Source organism: Falco punctatus, assembly GCF_963210335.1.
Source record: "Falco punctatus genome assembly, chromosome: 5".
Taxonomy (NCBI): domain Eukaryota; kingdom Metazoa; phylum Chordata; class Aves; order Falconiformes; family Falconidae; genus Falco; species Falco punctatus.
The window spans coordinates 61,796,547-61,812,871 of NC_137584.1; the positions used below are offsets into that span (position 1 = coordinate 61,796,547).

The 16,325-nt window shown below is 42.4% G+C and overlaps 1 protein-coding gene across 2 annotated transcripts in view; it reads right to left on the reverse strand.

The window, feature by feature from the left end:
* Window positions 1–7,471: 7,471 nt before the first annotated feature.
* SLC35F1 (solute carrier family 35 member F1) overlaps window positions 7,472–16,325 on the reverse strand; it is a 257,831-nt gene continuing 248,977 nt past the window's right edge. For both annotated transcript variants that reach the window (XM_080389531.1, XM_080389532.1), the window contains exon 8: window positions 7,472–15,484. In XM_080389531.1, the coding sequence (XP_080245657.1) occupies window positions 15,260–15,484 (225 nt within the window). In that variant the 3' untranslated portion in view covers window positions 7,472–15,259. The remainder of the gene's footprint in view (window positions 15,485–16,325) is intronic.

Sequence of the window (16,325 nt, forward strand, 5' to 3'; positions counted from 1 at the left end):
CTTGCCTACCTTTAATCCACAGGTAATTTGAAAATGTCTCAGGCTGAACAGCTGATGGACAAAAGTTTAAGAATGCTTTCATCAACCCACAACAGAGTCCTCAAACAACACATTCTCCCAACGTGAGTAAGAAGATGAATAGATAATAAAGTAAGGGAACTGAAAGCTCTTGCCAGTTCCTTTTTTGTAGCAGGAAAAGTGTTCTGGATGGAGTAACTGCAGAAATTTATAATTTCAAATGCTGTTGTAGAAAATAGAAAAAACGTAACTGGACTATAGCAGAAGAACAAATCATGGCGATTTCTGCCCCCTCTCCCTGCCCCACAGATAGACAAAGCAGAAATAGTGAGCTCTGAGGAGAGAGGTAAACATGGAGAGATTACCTGGACTAATAACTTTTGATTTAAAGGATTGGAAACTAAAATAAAGGTGTTTTATTGCTGTTGGGATTGGAGTCTAATTCTTACATACAAGAACTCCAAAACCAGCAAAGCTAATTGCAAAATATTTTTTCATTTGTAGGCAAAATCCCAGTCTAGTAGGAGAAGAGAATGCTCTAAACTAAATGAAGCAATGGTGGAAAGAACTTGTGTTGGAGGAGAACTGCTTATGCTTTTAATGTTTCACTGAAATTTTGGGTTTGTGTTAATAGCTGGAACTTCGGATTTGCATTTTAGTACATGATAAGGATAAAAACATTTAAAAGTCAATAAAAAAATGTCTACAGATCGTCGCAGGTTTAGAGCTAAGACATGCAGGAATGAGGGTTTGAAATGATCACTGCTCTTCATGTCTGCAGAACAATAATAAAAGTAGGTTGAGGGAAAGGCTGTATTGCAAAAGGACAGCTTGAGAAAGTTGGGTTGGGGAGAGAACCAGTATACATCTTCTCTACCAAAAACAGTGTTCAAATTATTTGATTGTTGTGGAAAGTAAGGTCAGAACCAGCCTTATTTCATTGGAGGGAATGGGGAAGTAATGCTTCACAGGACAGGATACTGGATAACGAACATTCCCCTCTTCCTCCACACATGAATGCCTATGGTATACATACTGCTTTTTGGTGGCAATTGCTTCACCGGTTTGAAGCAATATCAGCTTTGAAGAAGCCAGAAAGGTTGCTTACAGGGCATCCACCCTCTGCTCAACACTAAGATTATGGTCCTTTTCCCCAGGCAGATTCCCAGGGACTCAGTCAGTGTTGAGCAACTACTTCACACACACAATCACAACTGACCTACTGCCAAGGAATACTATCACTTCATTTTCAAAATTAGCGATCTGCATAAAACCACAAGTGTCTCTGCTTTTATACTTCAGGAAAAAAAGTAGTTGCACTGGAAGATTATGAAACAGATGCTAGAATTATTTATACTCAAGAATTAGCTTCCAGCATTTTAGGTTTCTTAGCCATGGTGACTTGTTTCATGTTTGTGTTGCCATTTTTAAATTTTTTTATAGGCCTCCACAACAGAAGAAGTATAAGCCAGCCAGGTAAAAACTGAAACAGAACTGAAAGCCTGTACATCTGGTTTATGTTGCATGGTATTAAATATTCATATACCAGCAAAAGGCCAAATGACCAAAATAAACCATCATGATTGCAAATTTTAGCTCTACTTTGCCATTCAGACAGTAGGTACAGAAATATTTGTAGCAGAAATGCCAATATTTGTCTGAATGTGTCTGCCCGCGTGGATGGCACCAGAAGAAAACAAAGAGTTAAACCAACAGCATATAGCACTACATACCTGAGAACATGGGGAGACAGGAATCAGGCTCTTACACAGAAAAATGTGTTGCTGTCAGGATGCAGGTCCTCTCATCTAGATGTAAACAAGATGATGGCAACAAAGCTATATCACATGTGCCATTCCCACCTCTGCCACCCAACCAGAAGTCAAGTTACAGCCAGAAAGATAACCAAAACAAGGAAATAAAGGTAATGGGCAGCAACTGTGCCTACAATTAACAGAAGTCAAGATAAGCAAGGTTCAGAGGCAAGAGCTCATCCCATGGTAACTGTTGAGTCCTTAGAGGCATATCAAGTCTATCCAGAAATGAGTTTTCTCTCCCAAGAGATGTGTTGAGGAATTGGAAGCTGAAATTCTGGTTTTTGGTGTTGTTCACTACTGATCTTGGATGGATGTGAGTACCTGTGTGTGAATGAGTGCAACCCATGAGGCAATGAGTGTGACTGCTGGCAGTTGTTTAAGGTATCTCCTTCCCTTTCTGTAAAGTCTTACACAGATTTCTCTTACATTAATTTACTACAAGACTTCAGGTACTAGAGGGCTGTTCTATTTGAAATTAAAGAAGTGACTAGCTTCCTTATACTAAGGAGAACTTTAAAAAGAACGCCAAACCCCCCCATTCACTTGCCTGATGCCACCTGAATACGCAGCACTTCAGTGACTAGCCTCTGATGCTAGAGATACTTGTGCTAATTACTTTCCACCCTCAACTGCAGCAGAAGCAGGAGGAAGTAGAATTGATCCCTTAATCTGTGCCCAAAGAACAACCTTTAAGGGGAAACTACTTTAATTAAAACAAGAGGAGCAGCAGCATTTTTTCAGGACAAAACCGCACACCCATCGAAAACAGCAGCAAGCTCAGGACTGCAGAGTTCACAGTAACTAAGAACAGAGATGAACAGCTCTGATAGGAAGAGACTGAGCAAGGCTTAAGTCATGCTGTCACCCACAAAATGATGTCAGAGACACCAGCAGACAGTTTAGTCTGGACAGAGAAGGTGATCTGAACTTGAGAGGAAGATTTGGGAGTCATTAGCATTCATCTGGCAGATGATATTTGAACAAATTTACCCATGGATAAGATGCAGAAAGAAGACGGAAAGCAATCAAGGAATTAAATTCTCCAAGATTTAGAGGAGAGCTGGAAGGGGCACAGTTAAGAGCATGCAGAGGATAAGTTGTAAAGCTGAGAAGAGACAAACCAGAACAGTAATTGCATGCTCCCCCGAGATCTAGAAATTTGACAGACTTGCTGGATGATGTCAAGGCTAAATGGGGAGAGAAAGTGCAGCATCAGAGGTGTGTTCACAAAGATCTTCCCAAGGGCTGGGCAGGAGCCATCCTGAAGCTTCGGAAACATCTGGCAGCTGAGCAGAAGGCAAGGGGATTAGCTACAGCCCAGCCAACATTTGCACAACACACCTCAAAAAGGTCAAAATTTGCAGCTGTCTGTTATCAAACAGCTTTCTGTAGAAGCTGTTCCACGTATACGGATGCCTGAAGGCATCATCAGGGGATGGAGATGGGAGGGTGGCACCCTAAACGATAAAGCCCATTTAAAGAGAAATATCAGTTGACAGCTCAAGGGAGGAATACATGTCAAGAATAATCTGTCTGTGCATATTTGCAGCAGTTCTGTTTTCTGCTTAAATGTAAAATCTATTAGGTTGCTCCTATTTTTAAATACAATACATAGAACACCATACATTGATTGGAGGAACGGGTATAAATGTGGAAACCTTGGTAAGAGCAATTCAGCATTTACGGCATTAGTTTTAAACACAACAGCAAGTTTAAATTTTAAGAGCTATGCCATATAAAATTGGGAAAAGAACAAATGCATGTTAAAGGCTTTACCATTTTCAGTTATGTCCTTTAAAGGCTTTTAAAAGTGTAGGACTTTTATGTCACAAGTGTATTCCAAGCAGAAATGCAAATATACAGAAAAAAATGGATAATAAATCATGGCAGGTTAAATTACTAAATCATCACAGTGGCAAGACCCAGAAACAAGATTTGGCTCTGTCATCACTTAGAATTAGCACTGGTCACTTGCCTCAGTAAGAAGAAAGTACGAAGGCCAAAGGGGCACGGTGCGGGTGTCACCTACAGGATACATGTACCAGCACTGTATATACAGCTCTGCTGTATACAAGCTCTTATGTAAAGCTCTGCAGGCATACTAGAAGCATTCAGATCTAGTTAAAAGTATCATGTTTCTCCATGTGACAATTCAAATCTTAGACTTTATACGACACAAAGAAAATATTCTTTCTTTTGAAGCACTACTGGATAGTACAAATACCTGCAGTATGCAAATGAGCAAGCTGAAAACTGTTTTTGCTTGTATCTAGGAAATACAAAGACAAACAGTTGTATGTTCAATTGCTAAACTGAAAATCATCTTTACATATGTAAAAGCCAGGCTTAGGTCACTGGCTGTAACACAAAGGCTGCTTCAGAAAGATTTGTCTGTGGGGCCGTGGATGAATACCATTGCCTCAGAGGCTTAGCAGCTCCCATGGAAGATGTACTGTCACTGCCAGCAGGTGCTATTGCAATCTGGGGACAGTTCTGCATAGTCAGCTTCCATTTGGGGATTGCTCCTTCTGAACTCTTCAAGGGATGGTGTGACAGTCTGTTTCATTTTCTGTGCACCACCTTTCATTTCATGGAAATCAGAATGCATTTTAGCATGTTATTTTTTCAAAATGCATTAGTGACAATTACAGATTGAAACAGTTCTTGGCTAGTGGTTGCAAGCTTCTGTTCAATGTGCTCTCGTATGTACTGCTTCACTCTTTTTTCTTTATTCTCTTTATCAAATCCATGGATCAAAATGGACCCCTTAGGCTCTGCTGTTGAAGACTCTGACATCACTAGGCCGCTGGAGAGGAAGACCCCAGAGCAATTGTGGTTATACTGCTTTGTGAACCCACAGTTACAGAGATGAAACTGTCACACAAGAGGCCCGCAGAGCCCCACAGTTTTTCTCCCTTCATGTCTCTCCCCTCATCTGTTCTCATTCCTTGCAGAATGAGTGGTGAGAGTAGTGACACCGGTGCTTCCTAGCTCTGTCGCAAGCCAAGCACAGGGGAAGCAGGAGAAGCATTGAATCTCATGATATGGGAGTTGTTTTGTCCAGAAATGTTGATATAAGAAGACTAAGTCTTAAAATTCTTCCAAACAAAATATTTTGAAATAACCAACAGGAAGTGCCTGGCACTTCTCATTAGAGAATTAGAGTTAGATTAAAGTGTCAGTGGCAAACTCCAGGCGCTCCTCTTGCAGTGCCTCACATGCACTGACTGATTGCCACTTAGCTTGTGCAAAGAACACTCAGAAGGCAGCCAGTATCAACATTGTGAAATATAGGAAATGAAACTAGGGTGGGTTATTTTCCCTCTGCTCAGACACACCGACCACCTCCCATGTTCACAGAGATGATATCGCCCCAGAACACAGACTTCCAACGCAGCAACAATGTTCCCATGTACGCTAATAAATATATATGGTTTTAAAAGTCAGTTTGGGGTGGGGGCCATTGGTAGAAAAAAAAATAAATAACAAAACCCAAGGCAACAAGAACACATTGTCTGACAACAAGAATAAAGTCCCTTTCCACACTGTTGTTCTTGTCTGAGGAATTTTTCTTCTAGCTTGAATATCTGGGAAAGGTTGTTCATTGGCTTTGGCAGTGTCTTGTTTTAGGTACACACACATCCAACACAAGCACCACGGGACACAGTTCTAAGGAGGAGCCACCTACAAAAGCTGCTTCTTTCTATTTCCACAGTGATTTCAGAGGGAGGTATGGAAATGGGAGCCCCCAGGCAAAGTGCTGCTGTGTGGGAAGGCAGGCACTGCCAGAGCACTATTAATTGCCTGTGGGAACAGCTAAGAGTAGAAGCCCCTACTTTCTAGCGTTAGTAGAAGTCAACAGAAAAAGACCTGTTCCTTTATAAAATCAAAAGAAGTCACAGATGGCTGCCTGCAGCAAAAGGCAGATGCTCCTCCAGCGGGGGTGAGGGCAGAGCATGTTTCCCCCATAGCCAGTGCTGGTCGAGGGCAGAGCTAGAACCCCGGATTTTTCAGCATTTGGGTAGCAGGCAGGGTGAATCTCTCTCCCACCCCTCTCCTGCCTCCTAAATAGCCCACAAAGCCACGGCCCCTCTGCCCCCAGCCTTTCTTTCCTTCACAATTCACATTCCTCATCCAACCCTTTTCTATGCTGAGAGACCCTCTTTTTCTGTCCATAATCACCACAGTCCTCTCTTCCCCACTGCTGTATCTTTACCTTTCACGACTGTAAGCCTTCTCCCTCACCATCACAGGGGGCTGCAGGAGCCTGGACCTGGCCCTGCAGACACCTTGCCTGCGGTGCTTACCGTGTGAGCAAGGTGCAGAGCTGAATTTCATGTGACTGAAAGTCTCTTGGGCCACCAAAGCCTTTCTTTTTTTTTTTCTTTTCCTCTCCTTTTTCTATCTGCATTTTGCTCTAAGTCTCTAATACTGATGTGAAAAGTTTTCTTGGTGCTATGTGCGGGCAAAAAGCATGGCAAACTCACAAGGAAAATGCACAAGTTAAGAGTGCTACAGTATTTTTTTAACGAACACGTAGCCTCTCTCTGGTATTTCACAAGGCACACTCAGAGCAAAGTCCGTCAGTATTCTCTTGTCATAATAAAATACCTGTGCTGTAGCTGGCAGTGGTGGTTCTTCTTCCACAGTAGTGGGAGACAAGCCTCTGCTAGTGCAGCTGCTGCAATTACTTTAGCTCAGCAGCTTACAACAGTAATTCCAATTAAAGTAAACCTGTGGAAAGTGCCAGACTGCTGGCTCTGCTGAGCACGGCCCTGTACCTAGCCACAAAATTTCAGCTCAGGTAGCTGTAGCAGCACAAGCTTCCTCATGCTGTCTTGAGCATACATCCTTCCCTCCCACACCCAGAGGAAATAAAAAGAGCTCAGTTGGGTTTGTCTCTCCAGCCTCTCTCATGAATTTAAGTCTGTGGTAAAAGTGAAGATTTAGGTTTGGGGGCTAAGTATTCACAGTCCTGCTCCCAGCCTGTGATGACAAATGCCAGCTCAGTCAAAGTTCGTGTTTGCACCAAATGTAGCTCAAAGGAGTCCTTTGAGCAAGGAGAAAGAGAAGCTGTGAGCTATGATATACCTTGGATAAACTCTTTTTTTTTAATTATTTCTCTTTTCAGATTTTTTTTTTTAATGGAATTAAGCCTTTCCTTGGTGTGACCAGCTGCAGAGAGGATGGAGAGGAAAACATGAGCTGCAGGTGAGAAGACTTGGGAAGAGGAAGACAATCTCTATGTATGTGAATGGATTGTCAATGCCACCTCTGTAAATTGAGTAATTACATGCTGGAGAGGCATTTTGCTTTTTATGTTTGCCTTTTCCATCAAGAAGGGATGAGGTAGGTTACTGTCTCTCACTCAGTCCAAACGCCACTTCACAGCCTGAAATAATATGACTAGGTACTGACTTTTTAGAGCCAATGACTTCAAGGATATCTGTAGCTCATCCTTCACCAGCCATCCCTCTTAATTTCAGGGACAGCTTTAGCAAGCAAGTTTTCACCTGTAAGTGAAAAGGCAGGCAAAAACACATTGGCTTTTTTTATTCTCTTAGGACTGGTTGCATACCATATTGGTATACCATTGGCTGAATATCATATAGTAGAATTGGGAGCAGAGGAAGGCATTATATTTTTTTTTTTTTTTTTTTTTTTAGTATCTCCAGCTGCAATGGAGCAGGGCTGTGATCTGACATTCATACAGATACTGAAAGAAGGTCCTGTTCAAATATTCTGTGACCAGATGCCCCTGTGTCGAGGCCAGAAGCCTGTTTGTCTGGACTACACAAGCAACAAAGCAGCGAAACATGTGTGTGAGCGGTCCATGGGCATGCAGAGAGCTGCACTGCAGGGGCAGGCGGGGAGGGGGAGGCAGGGCAGCAAAAAGTCTGGAAGATGTGAATGAATTCATTTAAGTCAGCGATTCAGAAACTACCTTAGAGCAACAGGGCAGAGAAGATGAGCTTAGCAGTTGACCTCATGGAGACTGGTGGATTGGTGAATGGTGGAAAAGATTGTCAAACTGTAGAAGAGAGCGCAGGTACGAAGGAGCTAGGTGCTATCCTCTTCTTTCAATACATGCCTGCTTCACTTTAAAACCCCATTTCCTTTTGTTGTATGTTGTATTAAAGCTCAAGACCAAAATAAAGACTAAGATTTGGGGGTTTTCAAGTGCTTTGCTGGCTGGTGTGGCCCAACTGCACTGCAGCGGTACGCCCTGCAACAGGAGGCTGTGTGCTCTGAGGGTGCAATGCCAGTGCAGGTCCTGCAATGCTGGTGTTCCTCATCAGCTTGGTTATTAAACGAACCTTGCTGAATGGAGGCTGAAATGTGGAAGATCTGAACTGCAACAGTTTTAAATGCTAAAGTTGTCATCCTGTTTTGCGGGTACTCTGTTTTCTCTTTAATTAAAATGTAGCTTCACAGAGGACTCTGGGGTCATAAAGACTTTACAAAATCCACTTTAGTGGTTGCATACATGTGTGATTTATTTAGCAACCACAAATCTGTTTAATGCCAAGAACTACACCAGATAATTCAGGCCAAAGCTCACAGGGAGTCATGTAATGAGACTCTTCAGATTATTGTCCTGATTAGTTCATTCCTTTCGCCCTTCTCACTTAGGAAGTTCATTTAGGCAAGTAGTCATTTTAAGGATATGCAAACACCGATTGCTAGTTTGCTAAGGATCTGGCAAAAAGTCAGGCTTCCACGACACTGGCTACTGTAGGCAGTGTGAAGTTAAATATGGATGACCTTATGTAACGTTGATTCGTGGGCTCGCAGGCATTCTGCACCTTGTAAAAATCCAAGCCTACCAATTATCAGAGACACTACTGTGTATGCAAAATGTCTCTAGCATTGTAGTCAAATCACTTGGAGTTTCAGTGATCATGTAAACTCAGCACATGTTCATTATTTCTGCTTTGGTAAGGTCTTGAATAAAAAAAGTCCTTTGTTTATCCGTGGTAAGTCCAATACTTTGCTCTTGGCAAGCATGTATGTATTTCACATGGGAAGGAGGGGAAGATTTCATACTGACAACTTTGCAGTTATGTAAAAATTGGATGAGTCCACTGCTATCAAGACGTAGGGAATAAAATACAACAGTATAAATAATGTATTTGGCAGTAAGGAATTAATGCATTATTAAGATCCGGGTAGCAACTAGGCAATCGCCTGAGGGCATTGTACATAATAAGGAGTTACAAAAAAACCAACTACAGCTCAAGTTTATAAATCAGAATCTAAGTAGAATAAAATTTATAAATCAAATAAAATCAGCTGCACCTAGTCTCGATTTACAAGTATTTGTACAGTATACAGGATTGACGGTATCTGTATTCTTAAGGAGATTCTGCAACATTAGACTATCCATAAAGGGGCAAATTCTGATCTCGTGAATACCAGAGGAACTCAGTGCACCACTTTCAATGAAAAACAGAACTTCTAGGATAAGAAAAAAAAAAAAAAGCCCCCAGGTAGTAGCAAATGCATGCTGTTACAACAGAGAGGACTGCACAGAATGCTGACTTTTCCCTTTGAGCCTCATGATTTACTTTGAGCAAGTCTTTTTCCTCCGCCTGCTAGCTGTACTGTTAGCTGTACAGTAGCGGCGGTAGCAGGGGCTCCTCCTTGCCGGGGGAAATGCTGGTGAGAGGCAGCACAGCAGTTCCTCCCTGCACACAGTGAGGTGACCTCATGGGATCACAGGACACCCGTGGTGCTTTTCAAGGCTGTGGAGGCTGGTCCGTGCCACCCAGCCAGTGATGGGGCCTGAAGAAACGCTGTGGGCCTTTCACTGAAACTGAAATACCAACTGCAAGTTACAATGTCAGAGGGTTACAACTGGCTTTTTGTGGTCAGTTTGTGGGGTTTTGTCTCCTGTTGTTGGCTCACAGCCAGTCTGCGACTAATCACTCATCTGTGGTCCCAGCCCTGCAGAATTAATATCCTCCACATAGCAGGTATTTTTATTAATAAGTCTTGCACTGCATGGCCCTGCACCTCAGATTGGAGGAGGATGACACGGGCGATGCCCTTACTCCAATGCCATCATCGTGACTGCGTTGTTGGTGTTCGGTACCCATTTCACAATTGCTGTGGGAACTGATCTATGGCTGCATGAGCAGAGGTGTCCCCTTTTGCAAAGCTTCGGCATATTTTTTGTCTTAAATTGTGCAGCAGACTTAACAAAACAACTTTTATAACTGTAAAAACCATTGCTTCCTTGTTTGTATGCCATAGCATAATGCTGTCAAGCATTCAGCTTTGGATTTGTAATATTTTGGAGAACTAGTTCTAAATAAACAAAAACAAAGGGAGACTGGTAGGTTTAAGCTGATTGAGTGTCCTTTAGTGTTGAAACATGTTTGATTTAAGCACAGAAAGATCCATTAATGCCTATTTATGATCTACTTTTAGAGTAATTCCAAGCAATTACTATTCATATGACTCAAGCACTCAGGCTGAATTCTAGCCAAGCAATAAAAGAGATTTTTATAATGCCAGAGAGACTCTTGAGCAGATTTAGAGGAAAATACAAATCAACTGTTAGCATGATAAAGCCACATACACTAACTCAGTTTCTGGAGCTCTTGATAACTTGATAATTTAGGAAACCTGGAAAATCAGACAAACACCAGCACATTGGTGCAGCACCGCTGGCTTTGTCATGTCTGGGGCTCCACGCTGCTACGGTGCAGGGAGAGGCTGGAAATGACCTCACCAGTCTCCATTCCCTTTTTACTCTCAGCAGTGAAGTATGTGAGAAATACTGATGTGAAGTTTCCTGTGGTGACATCAGGCAGAGAGATGGACAGATGCATATGCTGCCAAACAATCTTAGAGGTGAATTCACGTTCGTAAAATCTCTTGCTCTCACAGACTCAGGAACTTCCTTTCCTTTCTTCCCATGTGGACTTTAAATGAGCCACAGCCTCATCTTCCTTCTTTCCCCAGTCCTGCTCCTCCTGACACTACCTTTCCCCCATGTGTCTAATTTTTGTTTCCACCCTTTCTTTTCCTGTTTCAGGATTCTACTGGGAATAGTGCTGCAGCGCCGGGCAGAGCAGCCGGGAGGGAGGGCTGGGCAAGGCAGCTGCACTCAGTAACCTCTGCCAAATAAGCCCTTCAACATCATACACGTGTGTTGCCCCAGATTAATTCTAGGTTGATTGATTGTTTCTGGAAGGCAGCTGGGGGAGTGTTTTTGTGTCCAAATGATGGCAGTGAATATCAGGATACCTGAGCTAGCCATAGGGGAATGGCAGGATAAGACAGAGGGTGCACAGGAGACCCCTTATCATTCTGAAGCAGCACCTGGGGGACAGGTAAGATACCTGAGGGTGACTAATGGCATTTCTGCTTAGCCACTTGGAAGATGTTGTAGGTTAACCATCACAAGGGAAAGGAGTCCTCAGCACAGTGAAAATGTATGCCCTGCAGTCAAGATTTACGCTTCAGGAAAATAATTTCAGGTGAAGAAAACAAAAGGAAACAGGCAAGGAAACTAGTGACCCCGCTTTCATAAAGCATTTATTTTTTTTTTTTATTTGAAAACATTATACAGGCATTACATTGCCACAGCCAGTCCATATAGGTGCATGCAAATATCAAAATGGAGAAAGGTTTGTTCAGCTTTTTGATGCAGGATTTGGGGTTGGGGCCTTATTTGCTTGGTTTTGGTTTTGGTTTGTATTTCCATCTGCGGTGTCAAGATTGGTGTGCTTTATTATGGCATTTAACAATAAAATCCTACCCATGGGGTAAAATTTATATTTGTAGCTAGCTCAGGAATACTAAATGGTTTTTTAAAAAAGGAAAGAAAACGATACTACACGCTTGTCAAAATGTTAATAGCACAAGTTAGCAATCTCTACACTATACATTGAAACTTCTTATGACACAGTGGTGCAAAATTTTTCAGTTGCTTGGTCTATCATTGTGTGTTTTGAAACTTTACAGCTGGAACAAAGACAAGGTCTGTCTCCCAGTGAAGGTTTTCATCCAGTCGCAGAAAACTACATCAGTCTTGCTAAGGGCTGCTCAGGGCCAGCAGCGTATCAGAGTTTCAGTTTGTTCAGGCAAGGAGCTGTACAGAGCTAGAGCCGTCCTATGCAATCCAGAGTAGCTGCCGGTTAGAAAGCTGAACCTTTGCTGGTGCATACTGAGGTCTCGAACTGCAGAAAACAAGCAGGCAGAAGTAATGTTTTCCTTTACTAGACCTCAGTTTTTCAGTCAAGACAGTTACTTGTAAAGCTATACTACTGTTTTCTTTTGAGGTCCATCCAGCACTGGCACATTGGTGCTAATCCAAGCATCCACCTTGTTTAACGGGAGACACAGACAGCGAAGCAGCCTCACTTTGCACATCAAACTCCTCCTGTGTGAGTAACACAGGGGAAGGCGGCTGGGTGCAGAGTGCACACCAAAACATTCATAGCTTATTTCCGTACAACAGAGCCTTTTAAAATAGCTTATAAAAATTGCTTCAGACGGCCCCTCTCTGTCACCTGTGGATCGCAAACCCTTGTTATGTAGAAACTCCCAGCCCAGTTACCCAGCCGGGAGATGCCGCCTGCCCAGCTGTTTCTGAGAAGACTCAAACATCTACAAGTTAGTGTCAGAGAAATGAGGAGGGGGAGGCGGAAGGACTACAAACATTTGGCTTAAAAATAAATACTAATAATGAAATTAATCAAAACAATTATGCAAAAGGAAGGAATTGCAAACATGAAACAAACACACACGCACGCAATCCTCAAGGTTCTCAGACCAACACAGGGACTAATGTTCAGAGAAAGGTATTTAATTGGTATAAAAGGTAGCAAAAAAGACTGAGATGACAGGTGCCCGCCAGTGCGCCTCCGGGTACCTGAGGGAGCCGCGGTGGCTGTAACCAGAGCCGCTGCTCCCGGGGAATGTAGGAAACCCACCTCAAGTCAAAGCTCTGCCAAGGCTTGACATGAGGATGCTTGCTGGCCCCTGTGCATGAGGGCTTCACCTGACCATGCACTTCCCACCTGGACTTCTACCCCACAGACCTTACCCTGAAGCATCAGGTGATCTTTCTTGGGTGGTTTTAAATTTTTTAATCCTGTAGGATTTAGACTTTCCTCAGTATCCTCAGAATATGGACTCTGTTTCTCTGTGTGATTTTTTCTTTTTTAAAATCTTCAACAGTTTAAGAGAAAAAAGCTTGGAAATATGAGTGCTACAAAGATTAAATAGACAGAAGGCAGGGAAAAAAGTCCTACACTTGTTATGAGTTTAAAACCAAACCATCTTAACCAAAGCTTTTGGCCCAGTTCTGGGCATGGTTTGGCAATAGTGCAGACCCTTCCCTCAGCTGCAGCAGGATCATGACAGACAACCTAAACACGGTGGTACAGAAATCGCCTCTTCTCCTCCACTGCAAGAATAACGTACAACATACTTCTGCTGTTCAACAGCATTTTCCTATTTGCCACTTCATGTACATTATGCATACATACTTCTCCCAGTCTGCTTCAGGGAAGTCCCTTCTATATTAAAGCAGAACAGGACTATAAAAGATGAATGCTACCTGAGCAGAAATTTATCCTGCTTGGTTGAACTGTGTGGCCTTTCTAATCTCCAGAGTACAGATTGATTTTTTTTCTCTTTTTTAAATAGAAATAGGTAAGTTGTATTTTTCAAACATGAAGCCCTACATTTTCACTTGAGACAGACTTCTTCAGCAAAGTAACATTTAAATCAAATTAATCTTCTATGCCCACAAGCAAAATATTCATCAGCCCTGCCATAAACTCCATTTTCAAATACGATGAATGTATACACACTTTTACAGCACTATTGTGTACTTCTTAAACTCCTTCCTTCTGAAGATTCTGAAGCATTTTAAAATAACTTGGTCCCATAGCACCCCTGTGAGGTAGGTAAAATCCCATTATGCCCGTATATACAGATTGGAAAACTCGCCACACAGAAGGTAAGTCATGCCCAAGGATCACTCAGAGACTTGGCAGACCTGTGAATTAAACCAAGCTCTCCTGGATCCCTCTCCTATCTGTTCAATGTAAGATCATCTCTCCTTCCTTAATTTTAAATTAAAAATAGACGATGGATGTCGAAATACTGATCTCCTTTTACTGGGCTCTCAGAAGAGCAAACATACAGGCAGAGATGGATTTTTTTCCCCATTCTGATAAGGCTCCTGGAGCAGAAGTACAATTGTGGAGCACACCCTTACTGTTTTCACATGTCCCCAGGAATTTAAGAAAACTCCTGAATTCTTCTGCTAGTTTTGTAGTTAATGAAAAATAATTGGCTGCACCCTGCCAGTAGAAACACCTTTGCGCTACTGCAGCAACACCAGCAGATGGTCCAGTCTTTCTGCTCATGAATTCCTTGCTTAATCTTCCTGATTTTTACAGTTTGTGGGTTTTGGTGAAAAACTGACACATTTCTAAATAGCTATTGTTAGAATAATGAACCACAGGAGACTAAGCAAATGGGAACAGCAGAAGGCGCCCTCGATGCACTGAGTATCTAAAATAAGTGCCCGGATCCACATGATGTGTCATCTTACCATGGAGAGGTACAATACATAGGAAACTAGAAAATGTAGTTTTCTTTTTACAGATTAAAATTTAAAAAGTAAGAAATCTGTGTTAAGTCATGACTACAGAGAAGCTAAATCCCTGTCAGCTGATGCAGGACCTCAGCCGCTAGGAAATCTGCCATGGATCGTAGAGAGGTCAATGCTTGAGTACTTCACTTCTGCAAATATAGAAAGGCTAAAATGCTTGCCTTATACCTATTCCTAGAATAGAGACGGATATTCTAAGTTGTCCCTTCTCTGGATTCATGGAACAGATTACCTAGAAAGGGCAACGAGACAGTGAGCACAGATGAATTCATTGTCTTTCTCTCACCAAATCCAAGGTGCTAGCAAAAATGCATCAGGGTGTTGCTACCACAACTCACTCATCTATTTTGGGCAAACAAACAAATCTTAGAGAGAAATTAACAGTGACTGCACAAGTGTATTTGCTATAAAAAGGCGGCTTTTCCACAACTGGTGTGGCTTAAGCATAATAACGCTCAGTGGGTGCAAAACCACCCTTCTATGAATTCCTTTTAATTTCAGCTTATATATTGAGTACCTTTCTCAGGCAGTTTGACATTAACTGAATCATATGCAGCAGTTTGTATCGCAAACATGCTGCTCTTATCGTAAACGAGGGACTGGCATCTCCTTGCAATGAACACCCTGGAACAATTATTTGTATTTTTACGAGCTTTCCTTATTTGCTACCTTGCAGCTCACCAGTGTAACTGCACCTGGTAAATACCTTTCTCTATGTACAATACAGAGATAATGGATATACGAGCTCCACTGAATCATCAGTAGGTGATGAACAGCCCTGGGTTTAAGCAACTCTAACGTGAGGCTCCTCTTCTGTCTCCTGCCCCAGGCTGGTGTATGTTACTGAAGGCTCCAGCTGGCCGGTGGCTGGCACGTCTACAACAGGTCCTGAAGGGTTTCGAAACTGCTTGTACACCCGAGGATCTTGGGCTACGTAGGTGGACGTGGAGGAGTAGAGCACCAGCCCAACAAGGATAGTGAAGAATGACAACAAGTAAAGTCCTGAAAACTAAGCAGAAATAAGAGTAGAGTCATTAGACACAGCACCAGTTATCCTGAGTTCGTGAAGACTCACAGCCAAGGGCAGGCACAGATCCCTGTTTTGGCATGCACTGCACAGACCAAACCCCCTGTCACTGGGATGTTGAATTTTTATGGCAATGTCTCTTTGAAAGTTGATTTGCTCCCATCAGCTCTCCTGTATGCCATAACCAACAACTAACTGGTGCCTTCCCATGGCCTGGGCATATTAAGTATTGACAAGGTGGACTTGGGAAAGCTGAATTCTGGTCACAGACCCAAAGCTGATTTTGTCATGCTTTTAGACAAGCCAGCTACTTCTCCGAGTCCAAGTTTCTCTAGCTCCAGTGCGGGATACTATCATCTGCGGTTGTCTGACAAGTAGTGGACAAATCTGAAGTTAATTACAGCTAAACCACACGTCTATGAAGTATAACATGCTGTTGGTAATATAAAAAATATCAGTAAATAAACATTTAAACAAGCATTTTAAATGTATACGCTTTAAAAATATGTATAGTAATAAAGGCGCTTAAAAACCCTGCCTGCAGCTTCTTTTGCTTGTAAACAGAAAGCAGATGCTGGAAGATTTGATGTGAGTTTGGACAGGATGAACTTCAGCTGCGAAACACGCTCTGGGTTGATTGACTTCAAGAGGTTTGAAAGTATGGATGGAGGGCAGTTAACTGAAAGCTCAAGTACACATATTTTGGCACACAGCTTCACTAGACCAGAGGTCAGCCTGAATTTTCTAACATACTCAGACTCAATGTGCCCAGACTAAAAATACAACACAACTTTTTTGGCAATATGTTAGTCCCTGCAGATAA